We start from the raw sequence: 15,584 nt of genomic DNA, 5'->3' as shown, positions 1-15,584 counted from the left end.
CCCTCTGTTAGAGGAGCTGATGGTGAATTAGGATCGCTGATCTCATCTGTTTTACTCCCTCACTTACACACACACTCACACTCATACACATGCATGCTGAACAAAACAAAATGCTGGCTGGCACTGTGTGGATGTTCTTCATTGTTTAAATGCATGTGCGTGTTATTAATAGCTGCTATGTATGATTTATGCATGTATATTCTAGCATGAATGTGCAGCACAGCATATCCATGTGTAAACTTGAATATGCGTGTGCAAATTTATATGCATAAAAGGGGTGATATGGGAATATTGGCATTGAACATTGTGCATTAGCATGTTCAACATGCTTTCTGTAAGAACACAGAAACAAAACTTGAATATTAAAGTTTATTAAATTCCGCTACTATTACAAGGTGAAATGTGGATCAGAGTAATTTGTAGCATAGCAATTCTAAATGTGATGTGTTATGCATGGCAATGAAAAGCAGGTTATTGTATATGTATGGCTATGCTTGTATTCCTATTTGATATAATTTACAGAAGATTATAGTTTGATATGATTTAAGTAAAGTAAGAGTTTAGGAATCCATTATTCATAAATATGAAAGTCAAACTTTTTGCTCCAAATTAAAATAAATCTTGTACATCTGCCAAAAAGAAAGAACACAGTTATATTTCTTGCTATAAATAATTCAACAAAAGATATATTGACACTATAAGCAAACACACTGACATATACACTTTAAATGCTGTTAAACACTTTCAACTATAGCATAAAATGAAATTTAAGCAGAAATCCTGCAGCTATTTGGTTAACAGTGGAAAAAGAACATAATACTATTGAACCATAATAGCAAGCTCAAGCCACATAGGCATATGTTTGGCACTTTAATATCTATGCTTGTGCAAGCTTTTTACAAAAGGTGTTACTTACATAGACAGCTTAAACAGTATAGTACTGCTTCTGATCCACAACAGAACATTCTAGAATATTCACAGGCTTTTATGGAATATTAGATATTAATGTGCTAGTTAACTCTAAAGCCTAATGTATCATATTTGATATGCAAATTTCCAAGGTTTTTGAATTATCAACATGTTCAAAACCTTACTGAAAAACTTTTTGATTTTTTTTCTCTCTCTACAGATTTAACAATCTGTTCACCTTCAAAATTAATAATAATAATAATAATTCTTAAATCTCTTGTTGCATCTCTCAATTCATGTTAGCATGGTTATGAAGAAGCTACACAAGATCTGTTCTGTTCATGTTTCATTGATTGGTTGTTTGTGACTAAATGTAAAAACCTGCATTCTGAAAGAACTGAGTGTGAGCTTAGCTGTGCTCCAGTTTGTTGTTTTGTTTGTTTCTCATGGCGCTCTGTGTGACAGTGGACAGGGACGATCGAGACACGCTGGCCGTCTCCACAATCTCAATGTCCTTACAGGTCAAACAAGCCACCAGCTTCTGTCTGGATGCACTGGGGGCAAAAATGAACTCATGAGACACTCCAGCCAGCAATGCACCTAAGATTGGACCGATCCAGTAGACCTGAAAACAACAGAAAGCATATATGCATAGCATTTTAAATACTGGTAAAAACATAAAATAATTCTGCACATCTATATTTATTTAAATATTTGTATTCAACCAATGCAATTAATTATTTTCAGATTTCTAGGCCTTTGATTGCAGTAGTAAACTACAGCAGGGTAAATTCCTATACAGGTTCATGGGAGACCATGGGAGGTATATTGTTTTCATGCTGCCATTTGCTCCAGTAGCTAAAATTATTGTTTTTTTATTCTTTCTTTCTTTATTTATTTATAAAGCACTTTCACACAACTACCAGTTGATCCAAAGTGCTGTACAATACAGATAAAATAAAACAGATAAGAGACAACAGAACATCAAAACACAGCATAACAATACAATTGACATGGCTAGACAAAAGCTATTGACAGAAGATGTTTTTTCAGCCAGCATTTAAATGCAGGCAAAGAGGGCGCAGCTCTGATAGAAGCTGGTAATTTGTTCCATAGACTAGGACCAGCAACAGCGAAAGCTCGATCACCTCTGCAATGGAACCTAGATCTAGGAACAGAGAGGAGGCCAAGATTACTGGATCTTATGGACCTATTTGGTTTATAATTAGAGATTGCCTCTGAGAGATATGATGGAGCTTGGTTTTGCAGAGATTTAAAAACAAAAGTTAAAATTTTAAAAGTAATTCTAGATTTGACTGGTAACCAGTTTAGGGAAATAAGAATGGGTGAGATGTGGTCGAACCTTCGTCTGCCTGTAATCAATCTTGCAGCAGCATTTTGGACCATCTGCAAACGCATTATAGAAGACTGACTTATACCATAGTATAGTGAGTTACAGTAATCTAAACGAGATAGAACAAACAAGTGGATAATCTGTTCAAACTGTTTTACAGAAAGTAAAGATTTGATTTTGATAAACGCCGTAAGTGAAAGAAACTTGATTTGATCACTGCACTAATTTGTTTCTCAAAACCCAGGTTGCAATCAAAAAGAACACCAAGATTTTTAGCACAAGGTGTAAAGTAGGAAGAGAGATGACCAAATTGAAGAGCATAGTCTTCATATGACTTTGAACCAAACAAAATGATTTCGGTTTTGCTCTCGTTTAACACTAAAAGATTCTGCTTTAACCATATTTGTAATTCGTTTAGACAATTTAACAGAGGTCCTAAGCATTCTTTACTTTTATGCTGCAAGGGAAAGTACAGCTGAGTATCCTCCGCATAAAGATGGAAGGACACTCCATATTTCTCAAAGATAGCACCCATTGGCAGCATGAATATAGAGAATAAAACTGGAGCAAGAATTGAGCCCTGTGGCACCCCACAAGCAAGTGGGTGTTAGGACGAACTATGTTGGCCAATAGAAACACTAAAGCTTCTGTTAGTTAAAAAAGATTGAAACCATTTCAATACCTTTCCCTGTAACCCAACACAGCTCTCCAGCCTGGAAATCAAGATATTGTGGTCAACCATATCGAATGCAGCGCTTAAGTCTAGAAGCACCAAAGCCACGGCATTCCCTTTATCTGTTTCTAGTAAAATATCATTTACAACTTTTAAAAGTGCAGTTTCTGTGCTGTGTTGAGACTTAAAACCTGATTGGAATTTTTCAAGAATATTATTGTTTTGTTTTGTATTATAGATTTGATTAGTCAACAGAGCTGCTTAAAATAGTTTTGCTTTGCTTACCCAGTGATGTTCCCAATATCCAAGTATTATAGCGGGACCAAGAGAGCGAGCTGGGTTCAGGCTGGCACCAGAAAACCTCCCCTAAATCCACACACACATACGTTAAAATAAATAAATATATGTATGTATGTAAGTATGTACATATGTGTATTTACAATAATACATGCAGGGAGGACAGAAGGGATCATTATTTATAAAAAAAAATATTATATATAATAATTAAAAATAGCTGTCCTGTTGCGTGACTGGTAGTGTACAGCACTAGCAATGCCAAAGTTATAGGGGAGGCACATACGCCACTGTCCAAAGGTTTGGGGTCTGTAAGATTTTTAATGCTTTTGAAAGAAGTCTCTTCTGCTCACTAAGGCTGCTTTTACAACCCGAATTCCGGAAATGTTGGGACATTTTTAAATTTGAATGAAATGAAAACTAAAAGACTTTATTCATAATAGAAGATAGAGATCTTAACACATGTTTAAACTGAGAGATTTTACACTTTTATCCAGTAAATGAGCTCATTTCAAATTTGATGCCTGCTACAGGTCTCAAAAAAGTTGGCACGGGGGCAACAAAGGGCTGAAAAACCATCACGGACGCCATGTCCTCCGGGCTAAAGAGGAGGGAGACCTTCCAGCGTGTCATCAGCGTTCAGTTCAAAAGCCAGCATCTCTGATGGTATGGGGGTGCATAAGTGCATATGGTATGGGCAGCTTGCATGTTTTGGAAGGGACTATGAATGCTGAAAGGTATATAATGGTTTTAGAGCAACATATGCTCCCCTCCAGACGATGTGTATTTCAGCAGGGCAATGCAAAACCACATACTGCAGCTATTACAACAGCATGGCTTTGTAGTAGAAGAGTCCAGGTGCTGAATTGGTCTGCCTCCAGTCCACCTATAGAGAACATTTGGCCCATCATTAAACGAAAAATACGTCAAAGATGACCACAAACTCTTCAGCAGCTGGAAACCTATATCAGGAAAGAATGGGACCAAATTCCAACATCAAAACTCCAGAAACTCATAACCTCGATGCCCAGACGTCTTCAAACTGTTTTGAAAAGAAGAGGAGGACTATTTTGAAACCTGTAGCAGGCATCAAATTTGAAATGAGCTCATTTTGTGCATAAAATTATACAATTTCTCAGTTTAAACAATTGTTATTTTATCTATGTTCTATTGTGAATAAAATATTGGCTCATGTGATTTGAAATTCGTTTAGTTTTCATTTTATTCAAATTTAAAAAGTGTCCCAACATTCCCGGAATTCGGTTTGTATTTTATCAACAATACAGTACTATTGTAAAATAGTATGAAAATGTAAAAGAACTGTTTTCTATTTGAATATACAGTATGTTAAAAATGTAATTAATTCCTGTGATGCAAAGCTGAATTTTCAGCATCATTACTCCAGTCTTCAGTGTCACATGATCCTTCAGAAATCATTCTAATATGCTGATTTGATGCTCAAGAAACATTTCTAATCATTATCAACAATGATAACAGTTTGTGTAATTTTTGTGTAAACCTTGATGCATTGTTTTATTTAGGATTTTTTGATGAATCTAAAGTTCAAAAGTTAATTTATTTGAAATATAAATATTTTGGACAATATATCTTTACTGTCATTGTTGAACAATTTAATGTATCCTTGCTGAATAAAAGTATTAATTTCTGTATTAAAATAAACTTTCGGTACTTTAGGTATATAGGCTGCCACTAATAGTAAAATGACGATATAGCAGTGTACACTAAACATGGACAAATAAAAAAAAAAATCAGCAGGCTTACATTCCCATTAGTCCCAAATCGATACAGCAGGTCATACTGACACACATCCAGAGCACACACTTACAGCAATAAAGATGGCAGTGGTCACAGCAAACCCAATGGCTAAATTCCCTGGTTCATTTATTTCTCTCCTGCGCTGATCTTCCACAGAAAATACAGTGAAACCCAGGAGAAACGTGGCAAGAATCTCCATCCCGAGAGCTTGACCTGCGTTCATGTCCACTGGGACCTTCAGAGAAGGAAATGAGAAGCAATTTTTATTTGTAATAAATAGTTTTTTTGTTTGTTTGTTTGATTGATTGATTGATTGATTGATTGATGTTAACATTGAGTGTCATCTCTGTATCTATATGGATTGGAAAATAAGTGCAAAGAGCTCTAAGGAGCATAATTCTCAACACAAACCTGTATCAATTCGTTAAATATACGTGTATATATATATATATATATATATATACGGAAAGTATTCAGACCCCCTTAAATTTTTCACTCTTTGTTATATTGCAGCCATTTGCTAAAATCATTTAAGTTCATTTTTTTCCTCATTAATGTACACACAGCACCCATATTGACAGAAAAACACAGAATTGTTGACATTTTGCAGATTTATTAAAAAGAAAACTGAAATATCACATGGTCCTAAGTATTCAGACCCTTTGCTCAGTATTTAGTAGAAGCACCCTTTTGATCTAATACAGCCATGAGTCTTTTTGGGAAAGATGCAACAAGTTTTTCACACCTGGATTTGGGGATCCTCTGCCATTCCTCCTTGCAGATCCTCTCCAGTTCTGTCAGGTTGGATGGTAAACGTTGGTGGACAGCCATTTTTAGGTCTCTACAGAGATGCTCAATTGGGTTTAAGTCAGGGCTCTGGCTGGGCCATTCAAGAACAGTCACTGAGTTGTGAAGCCACTCCTTCGTTATTTTAGCTGTGTGCTTAGGGTCATTGTCTTGTTGGAAGGTAAACTGTTAAACAACCAGTCGTCCTGCCCCTGCAGCTGAAAAACACCCCCACAGCATGATGCTGCCACCACCATGCTTCACTGTTGGGACTGTATTGGACAGGTGATGAGCAGTGCCTGGTTTTCTCCACACATACCGCTTAGAATTAAGGCCAAAAAGTTCTATCTTGGTCTCATCAGACCAGAGAATCTGTGCCGTGCCACAATTCTGTCTCTGAACTCTTCAGGCAGTTCCTTTGACCTCATGATTCTCATTTGCTCTGACATGCACTGTGAGCTGTAAGGTCTTATATAGACAGGTGTGTGGCTTTCCTAATCAAGTCCAATCAGTATAATCAAACACAGATGGACTCAAATGAAGGTGTAGAACCATCTCAAGGATGATCAGAAGAAATGGACAGCACCTGAGTTAAATATATGAGTGTCACAGCAAAGGGTCTGAATACTTAGGACCATGTGATATTTCAGTTTTTCTTTTTTAATAAATCTGCAAAAATGTCAACAATTCTGTGTTTTTCTGTCAATATGGGTGCTGTGTGTACATTAATGAGGAAAAAAAATGAACTTAAATGATTTTAGCAAATGGCTGCAATATAACAAAGAGTGAAAAATTTAAGGGGGTCTGAATACTTTCCGGACCCACTGTATATATTAGTGCTGTCAAATGATTAATCGCATCCAAAATAAAAGTCTTTGTTTACATAATATATGTGTGTGTTGTGTATATTTATTATATGTATAAATACACACACATGCAAGTATATATTTCTGAAAAATATGCTATGTTTATATATTAAATATATTTATATATAATATAAATTATATGAATATAAATATATACATGTCAATATTTTAAAAATATATACTGTATGTGTGTGTTATATATACATAGTAAATATACACAATACACACATATATTATGTAAACAAAACTGTTGTTTTGGATTCAATTAATTGCAATTAATCGTTTGACAGCACTACTATATATATATATATATATATATATATATATATATATATACACTCTACATATATATAATAACAGTCAACAAATGTGTGAATAGTTGTTGTTGTTTATTAACTGCATATATGTTTTATGTTTTGTATCATATTTGATCAGGCTTTTATGGATCATACAGTGAGAATATCAAGCTCATACTTGAGGAGGAAAATAACACCTATATTTTATTCAGAGGTCCATAATGAATGAAATTATGCAGTTTGGTGCAGATGCTAATATTTATATAACCAAATATAAGATGAAATTCTGATCGCTTGTAACGTAAAGCAGTGAGATATTTGTAACAGTATAACACTACTTACATAAAATCCATATTTATATTAGTTGTCACTCTATATCTTCTAATAACATGTCTTATTGAGATGATATTTAAATGTCTAGTTTTATGATCAAAGCTCTGTAGTTTTTATTGTAGGGGCAAAACATATAATGCAATGCAATACAATGATGACGCCTGATATATCATATTTGATACTCACATTTTAAAGGAAGGGATGCAGTAGATTGTGTGCAACAAGTTTTTTAGAGGCCTTAGAAATGTGTGCATGAAATATGATAGGATTAACCAGCCTTAAATTTCAGGTTGATAAAAAGCCCGACTCTAAAATCTGACAGGTGCATATGAATGTAGTTCCAGGACCAATGTGAATCAGAACATGTCCTGTGTGGTGAAAACCTCTGAACCTTGTTGATGTAGTTCTGCGCCACGGACTTCAGGGGCAGCGAGAGGTACATGAAGCCAGCCGCGAGGATCCCACCCAAACACTGAGCGATCAGATACACCACAGCCCTCAACACATCCACCTTACGCGTGGCCAAGAGAGCCACAGTCACCGCAGGATTCACCTAACACCAATAACACACTATTAATTACACTCTAAACTAACTTTGGAAGCACTTTATTTTAATGTGTCCTTGTTACACGTTACATGCACTTACTATTATAATAACAATAAATTATGCATAATTGCATGCAAGTAACCCTAAGCCAAACCCAATCCTAACCCTAACCACATAGTATGTAGTTAATTAATATTACTCAGTACTTAAATGTATGATTACACTGTAACAAGGACACCTTAAAATAAGGTATACATATTTGTACTTATTCATTCCTTTGCACTTTCATTAATTCTTTAATCAATTCTGAACAACATTTGTATTTATTATTTTTGCTTTTATCCAAAGCAACATACAGTGCATTGAAGGTATTATTATACAGTTTTGTGTTTCTTGGAAATGAACCCATGACGTTGATTGTGTACACTATGATTTACCAGTTGAGTTACAAGAAAATAATTTAAAAATCACATTTCTTTACCTGAGCCCCACTGATTTCACCAAAGCAATATCCCAGAACCACGGTCGCCATACCAGCAGCCAGTGCTGGGTAAATGGGCCCCGGGGAGGCCCCATCCGGCCCCGGCACTAAAGAGCCCAGCACAGCAGATACAAAGACCAGGGAACCAAGAGTCTCTGCCAGAATCCCCTGCCAGAACTGACGGCTCCTCAGCTCCTGGTGTGAGTCGACAGAAGAGATCAACGGCATTAATAACTGACATTAAACCTGTGATTAATTCACTGCTTTATATCAATAGCCGGTAAACAATATTTGTATGAATAAATACCCATATTTATGTATTTATATCGTATTTTTGTAACCATAAAACAACATGACTTCTCGTGTGATAAGGCAAATATTTTTTGAATGTAAACTTTTTTAGTTCAAATTAAAGATACAATGACAATATCTCAATGCAAACTATTTCTAAATCCAAACCACAATTATTAGAGATAGAAAACTGTTAAAACATGTTTCACTACATTTAAGAAGCTAAACAGCATACTGCAGACACTAATGAAAACTAATGAATAAAATGAGACACTAAATAAAAAAAGTCGTCAAGTCAAATTAATTTGTATAGCACTTTTCACAATACATATTGTTTCAAATCAGCTTTAAAGAAAATCATAACATAAATGACTGTATTTATAAATATATTATAATTAATTGTTTAGGATACATAATGGCTTAATATAACCATTATATATATAACTGTTTGTAATTATTTCAAATTAATAGTTGAAATTAATAGCTTTTCATTCAAAACTATACAGTGAGACAATGAAAACATTAAGATTATAACACATTATAAACATTAACTTATTTTTTTATCATTTTAATGTTTATAATATGTTATAATCTTAATGTTTTCATTGTCTCACTGTTGCATTTAGCACATTAAATAAATAAATAATTAAATACATATATACCTTTTTGAAATCCAGATGTAACGTCACCATGAAATCCATTTATTCATTTTGGTAAAATGCGGGAAAAACATCAAACTTAAATCACCCAAACTTCTTAGCTGACATTTCTTCATAAGTTCACTGTAAAACCTGATCATTCACACAAACTGAATCCACGGCAAATTGAATGCAAATGAAACTGAATCTCTAAAACTTTGCCAATCAGTCACTCTGAAATTTGTCCTTACCTCCTTTATGGCCATTCCAGGTGTGATGTTTTATAGTCCGTGTGTCTGTGCTGATGTTGCGTGTGTTTGAGGACATGGGCTGGACTGAAGGGCGTCTTCTGTCAGAGAGAGCCTAATTAATTCCAGCGGAGGACACTACAGGAGGCCCGGCACAAAGGGATCACCGCCTCCCTCCGTCCCGCTACACGCTGACAAACCTCACCACAGCATGATCATGAACATCAATTGGACACATGAAGCTTTAATTCACTATAACAACAACAACCCTTGGCAGCAGTCGCTAGATGCAACAGGTCGCTCACTGCTTGATTGAGAGCAAGTTAAACTGTGAGGCCAATAAGATGCACTGAGTTTATCATTATCTGCCACCGTTGGGTTTCAACGCCAACATCCTTCAATTATAAACCAATGCAAACCCGCACCGTTTCTCTCCTTTCATCATCCTGCTTGTGAAGTACTGTGATCATCGCCATGGCGACAGCCCGATTCAGTTGCCATGACACCTATTATGATGCTAGACAGCTCTTTAAAGTGGCCTGTTCCAGATGAGCTAAATATGCAATAAGGACCTTCTGTTGGCCTTTAGACTGAGAGGGGTTTTAGTTCAGTTTAATTTAATTCATCAGATCAGATGAGGCTGATAGAGCTTCACTCAAATGTGTTTTATTTTCTATTAACTTACAGTGCGTGCATAATTATTAGGCACATTGATATTCTGATCATATTTATTTCCAAGCACATTTTACCAATTCCAAACCACATCAATCTTAATAACTACTATTCATTTTGTATTTAATCATTTATAAGTGATATATTGTCCAAGAAGGCTGGAAATGACAAACGTCATGTATTCAGGTGTGCAGAATTATTACACTGTAAAAAGTGAAAGTTGACTTAACTTAAAAAAATTGAGGAAGCCCGTTGCCTTAAAATTATTAAGTACATAATAATTAAAAAAAAAAAAAAAGTTAAGTGAACTTAATTCAATTAACTTATTTTTTTCAATTATCATTTACTTAAAAATTTTAAGGCAACAGGTTTCCTCTATTTTTTTTAAGTTAAGTCAGCTTATCACTTTTTACAGTGTAGTCATGTTTCCTTTTACAGATAAAATGAGCCAAAAAAGAGGTTTAACTCAGACTAAAAGTAAAAAATGATGAAATCCCCATGAGAAATATTTGAAACTAATGCAATACGGAAATTGTAAAGTTAAGACCATTGGACAGAAAAATGCTCTCTGGGTCAGCAATGAGCAAATACATAACTAAACAGACACGATTCTGGAATATATGATGAGATTATTTAGTCATATTAAAATCAAAAAGAAAATAAATTACATCATCTTGCATAAAATATTGAAGCCTAATTTTTAAGATATTTTCCACCAAAATCTCATTATTGTAATGCATCCGATTTTTTATTCATATATTATTTATATTATACATAAATATAAACATACAGTGCCTTGCGAAAGTATTCATACCCCTTCATTTTTTTCACAATTTATGTTAAACTGTTTTAAATTACTTTTTTTCCACATCAATCTATATGCCATACACCATACTGACAAAGCAAAAACAGAATTGTCACAACTTTGTAAATTTATTAAAAATAAAACACTGAAATAAGTACATTGCATAAGTATTCATACCATGAACTAAATATTTAGCCAAAGCACCTTTACAGTCTCAAGTATTTTTGGGTTTGATGCGACAAGCTTTGCACCTCAGAATTTGGCAATTATCTGCCATTCTTCACCTCACTCTTCACCTCTCAATATCTGTCAGGTTGGATGGGGGCAGACGCTCATTCTCAGGTTTCTTCAGAAATATTTGATTGGGTTCAAGCCCAGGCTGTGATTGGGCCACTCAAGGACATTCACAGAGTTGTCTATAAGCCACTCTTACTGTGTTTAGGGTCAATGTCCTGTTGGAAGGTGAACCTTCTGCGCAGTCTGAGGTTCTGAACGCTCTGGACTGGGTTTTCATTAAGGCTATCGCAATATTTTGGTGCACTGAGCTTTTTTTCCACTCTGACGAGTCCCTCAGTTCCTGCCACTGAAAAACAGCCCCACAGCATGAGGCTGCTACCAGCACACTTTACTTTTGGGATGGTACTCTGCAGGTCATGAGCAGAGCTGGTTTCCTTCAAACATGATGCTTGGAATTGAGGTTCATCAAACCAAAGAATCTAGTTTCTAAGAGTCTGAGGGTCCTTTAGGTGCTTTTTTGCAAATTCCAAGTGTGTTTTCATGTGTCTTAACTGAAGTGAGGATTGAGTTTAGGCACACCGACATAAAGCCCAGATCGGTGGAGTGTTGCAGTGATGTTTGTCCTTCTGTAGGTTTCTCTCATCACCATATATGACCATGGAGCTCAACTAGAGTGACCATCAGGTTCTCTGTCACCACACTAACCAAAGCCCTCCTCCATCAGTTGTTCAGTTTGGCCAGAAGTCCAGCTCTAGGAAGAGTCCTGGTTGTTTCAAACTTCTTCCATTGAGGGTACCGGAGACTGCATGATTCTGTGAACCTACAATGAAGCAGAATTATTTCTGAACTCTTCCCCAGATGTGTGGCTTGACCCAAACCTGTTTCTGAGCTCTACAGGCAGTTCTTTGGACTTCAGGGCTTGGTTTTTGCTCTGATATGCATTTTCAGCTGTTAGATCTTTTATTAAGACGTGTGTGACTTTCCAAATCATACCCATTCAATTGAATTTGCCACAGGCTAACTTCACTTGAAGTGTAGTAACATCTACAAGCAATATGAATGCTCCTGAGCTAAATTTTTAACTGTCCCAGATGAGGGTATGAATACTTATGCAATGGAATCATTTTAGTTTTTTTATTTTTAATAAAAAAATTAAAAACCTGTTTTTTGCTTTACAATCATGGTGTATGGTGTGTAGATTGATGTGGGAAAAAATGCAATTTAAAGCAGTTTAATATAAGACAGCAACAAAACGTAAAAAAAAAAAAATGAAGGGGTATGAATACTTTCGCAAGGCGCTGTATATTGCACATATTTATTAAATATATATACATGTATGTGTGTGTATTTATATATACACACATATATAAATATAAACAGTACACACACATATATTATGTCAAACTTTTTTTCTGGATGCGATTAATCGATTTGACAGCACTAACTATGTTATGTATTACAATTTTTCTCAGTTGCTTTGGCTAAATTTTCTTAACATTCTCCCAACTGTAAGTGCACTTATGGGACATCACAACTTTATAGCATGTCTGCAAAATGCAATAATGCAAACATTTAATTCATGCTTTAAAACCTAGTTATTGTGTCAGTAAATTCCTTTTTTTTTTTTGGTCATTGTGTGAGCCAGACTAATCAAAATGTTTAGACATTTTTTTTTACCATGGTAGTTTGTTACATACAAATGTCATTTTTGTTGTTTACTTTTTGTTGACACTGACTGTCAGTTTTGTCTGAATGGCCTTGTGCATCATGCTGAGCTTTTTAGTTTCAGATTTCAATGGTAAGTTTACCGGAAAAGTTCAATACTGAAGTATATATAAAAAGTATATGCAAATTTGTATGTATAACGTACATTTTGTTCTGTAGCAATGTGTTACATGAAAACAGAAAACATTCTATGTCGTATTAATGGAATACACTGATTAAAATCACCTGCCTAATATCATGTGCTGCCAAAACAGCTCTGATGTGTCGAGGCATGGACTTCTGAACTAGTCACCAAGACATTAGCAGCAGATCCTTTAAGGTCTGGGGCCTCCATGGATCAGATTTGTTGTGTCAGCATAGATACTCAGTTGGATTGAGATCTGGGGAATTTGGAGACCAAGGCAACACCTTGAACTTTTTGTCCTCAAACCATTCTTTAACACTTTCTGCAGTGTGGCAAGGTACATTATCCTGCTCAAAGAGCCCACTGCCATCAGGAAACATCAGTGCTGTGAAGAGTGAGCTGTGCAACATCAAAGTAACATCCACATTAATGCAGGACCCAAGGTTTCCCACAAGATCATTGTCTCTAGAGCGTGAAATTGCCTCCGCCGGCCTGCCTTCTTCCCATAGTGCATCCTGCTGCCATCTCTTCCCCAGGTACATGATGCACATAGACATCCACCTGATCTAAAAGAAAACGTGATTCATCAGACCAGGTGACCTTCTTCCATTGCTCCATGATCCAGTTCTTCTCACACGCCCATCGTAGACACTTTCACCTTGGGCACCCATGACCCTGATAACTGGTTCACCGGATCTCCTTCCTTGGTTGGTATTAATCACTGCATATCAAGAAACCACACAAGACTTTGTATTTTAGAGATCCTCTGTCCCAGCTGTTTAGCTGTCACTATTTATCCCTCCTCAAAGTCACTCAGATCTTTTCACTTGCCTATTTTTCTTGCTTCCTACTCATGAAATTTAAGAACTGACTGTTCACTTGCTGTCTAAAATATCCCACCCCTTGACAGGTGTCATTGTAATGATATAATCACTGTTATTCTCTTCACCTGTCGAGTGGTTTTAATGTTGTGGCTGATCAGTGTATGTCTGACAGATTTTAACAACAGATGGCTCACATGATGAAATAATGTTTAGAAGCTGTGAACAGTATGACAGTTTCTCTGAGAATTAACTCATTTATTTATTTATTGTGCACATTTTACATATGTACGACGGCGTTTTAGTGCCTCGTTAAAAAAAAAAAAAAGTCTAATATTACGAGATTAAAGTTGAAACACTACGAGAATAAAGTCGAAATGTTTCGAGGATTGTGAGCACCGGGAGATTTTTCAAAATCTGTCAGCTTTATAGCGAAATACAAACAATATGTAGGCTATATTGCAATAATGTGTTTGTCAATCATCTTTCCGATTACAATAACGAACGACGAGACATTTTCATTATAAATTAGGCTAAACTTTTTTTATGCCTTATGATGTTCCTTCAATTTATATCTTGCTATAAACTTGAAATAAAGAGCAAAAACACATTTATAATTTGTATTTCGTTATAAAACTGGCAGAATTTGAAAGCTGAGCTGTGTGTAAAAGCAACAAAGCACAAAATTGTTGTGATTACTGGTTGGCTGGCGCGCTACAAATAATGAATGGAAGACGTTAAATATTATGTCCTCATTTACAGTATACCATGAATAAAACAGTTTGTGAATAGGCACTTAACGTTTACAGCAGAAAAGACAACAATATAACGTATGTTAACAAATTTGAGTCCACTTTTTATCGCTGTTTAATTAAACAGGCTATGTGAGGAATGAAGGTTTGGGGCGTTTTTGCGGAGCAGGTGGTGGAATTTTCACAATAATGTAATTAATTTATTCACATAAATACAGCGATCTGTCACGCCACATTAAATATCTTGAAAATCACATTATTGTAAGACACAATTTGTGTTTCGTTATAAAACTGATTTTGAAAGCTGAGACTTTGTTTTATATTAAAACATTGCATTCATTATTTGTAGTGTGCCAGCCACCCAAGAGCAATAGCTTAAGCTTTGTGCTTTTAATATAAAACAAAGTCTCAGCTTTCAAAATCAGTTTTATAACGAAACACAAATTGTGTCTTACAATAATGTGATTTTCAAGATATTTAATGTGGCGTGACAGATCGCTGTATTTATGTGAATAAATTAATTACATTATTGTGAAAATTCCACCACCTGCTCCGCAAAAACGTCCCAAACTTTCATTGCTCACATAACCTCACATGAAAATGTCTCGTCGTTCATTATTGTAATCGGAAAGATGATTGACTCACATGCCGCTTGACAAACACATTATTGCAATATAGCCTACATATTGTTTGTATTTTGCTATAAAACTGACAGATTTTGAAAACTGAGATTTGGAATATCTCCCGGTGCTCACAATCCGGGCCATTTGCATGAGCAAAAGGCTAGAATAGCCTATCTCAAAATATTACAACTATATAATCTTTATTCTCAAAACATTTCGACTTTAATCTCGAAACATTTCGACTTTATTCTCGTAGTGTTTCGACTTTATTCTCGTAATATTTCGACTTTAATCTCGTAATCTTAGACTTTTTTTTTTTTTTTTTTTAACGAG

The 15,584-nt window shown here is 35.4% G+C and overlaps 1 protein-coding gene across 1 annotated transcript; it reads right to left on the bottom strand.

The window, feature by feature from the left end:
- Positions 1 to 1,318: 1,318 nt before the first annotated feature.
- LOC131532503 (aquaporin-4) lies at positions 1,319 to 9,510 on the bottom strand. Its single transcript, XM_058764199.1, has 6 exons — positions 9,496 to 9,510; positions 8,316 to 8,510; positions 7,679 to 7,840; positions 5,077 to 5,241; positions 3,222 to 3,302; positions 1,319 to 1,534 (listed from the first exon to the last, which is right to left on the bottom strand). Exons 1-6 carry the CDS (start codon positions 9,508 to 9,510, stop codon positions 1,319 to 1,321), a joined length of 834 nt encoding a protein of 277 aa, XP_058620182.1.
- Between the last annotated feature and the right edge of the window lie 6,074 nt (positions 9,511 to 15,584).

This window comes from Onychostoma macrolepis, chromosome 23 (assembly GCF_012432095.1).
Source record: "Onychostoma macrolepis isolate SWU-2019 chromosome 23, ASM1243209v1, whole genome shotgun sequence".
Lineage (NCBI taxonomy): Eukaryota > Metazoa > Chordata > Actinopteri > Cypriniformes > Cyprinidae > Onychostoma > Onychostoma macrolepis.
The sequence above is the reverse complement of the archived record's forward strand: the minus strand, read 5'-3'. Positions and strand labels throughout refer to the sequence as shown.

What these genes read in the sequence shown, in the direction of transcription:
- LOC131532503 (XM_058764199.1), bottom strand. An exon ending in GTGAAATCAGTGGGGCTCAG is followed by an intron (nt 7,841 to 8,315) that starts GTAAAGAAATGT and finishes TATTGGTGTTAG; the next exon opens with GTGAATCCTGCGGTGACTGT. An exon ending in GATATTGGGAACATCACTGG is followed by an intron (nt 1,535 to 3,221) that starts GTAAGCAAAGCA and finishes TGTTGTTTTCAG; the next exon opens with GTCTACTGGATCGGTCCAAT.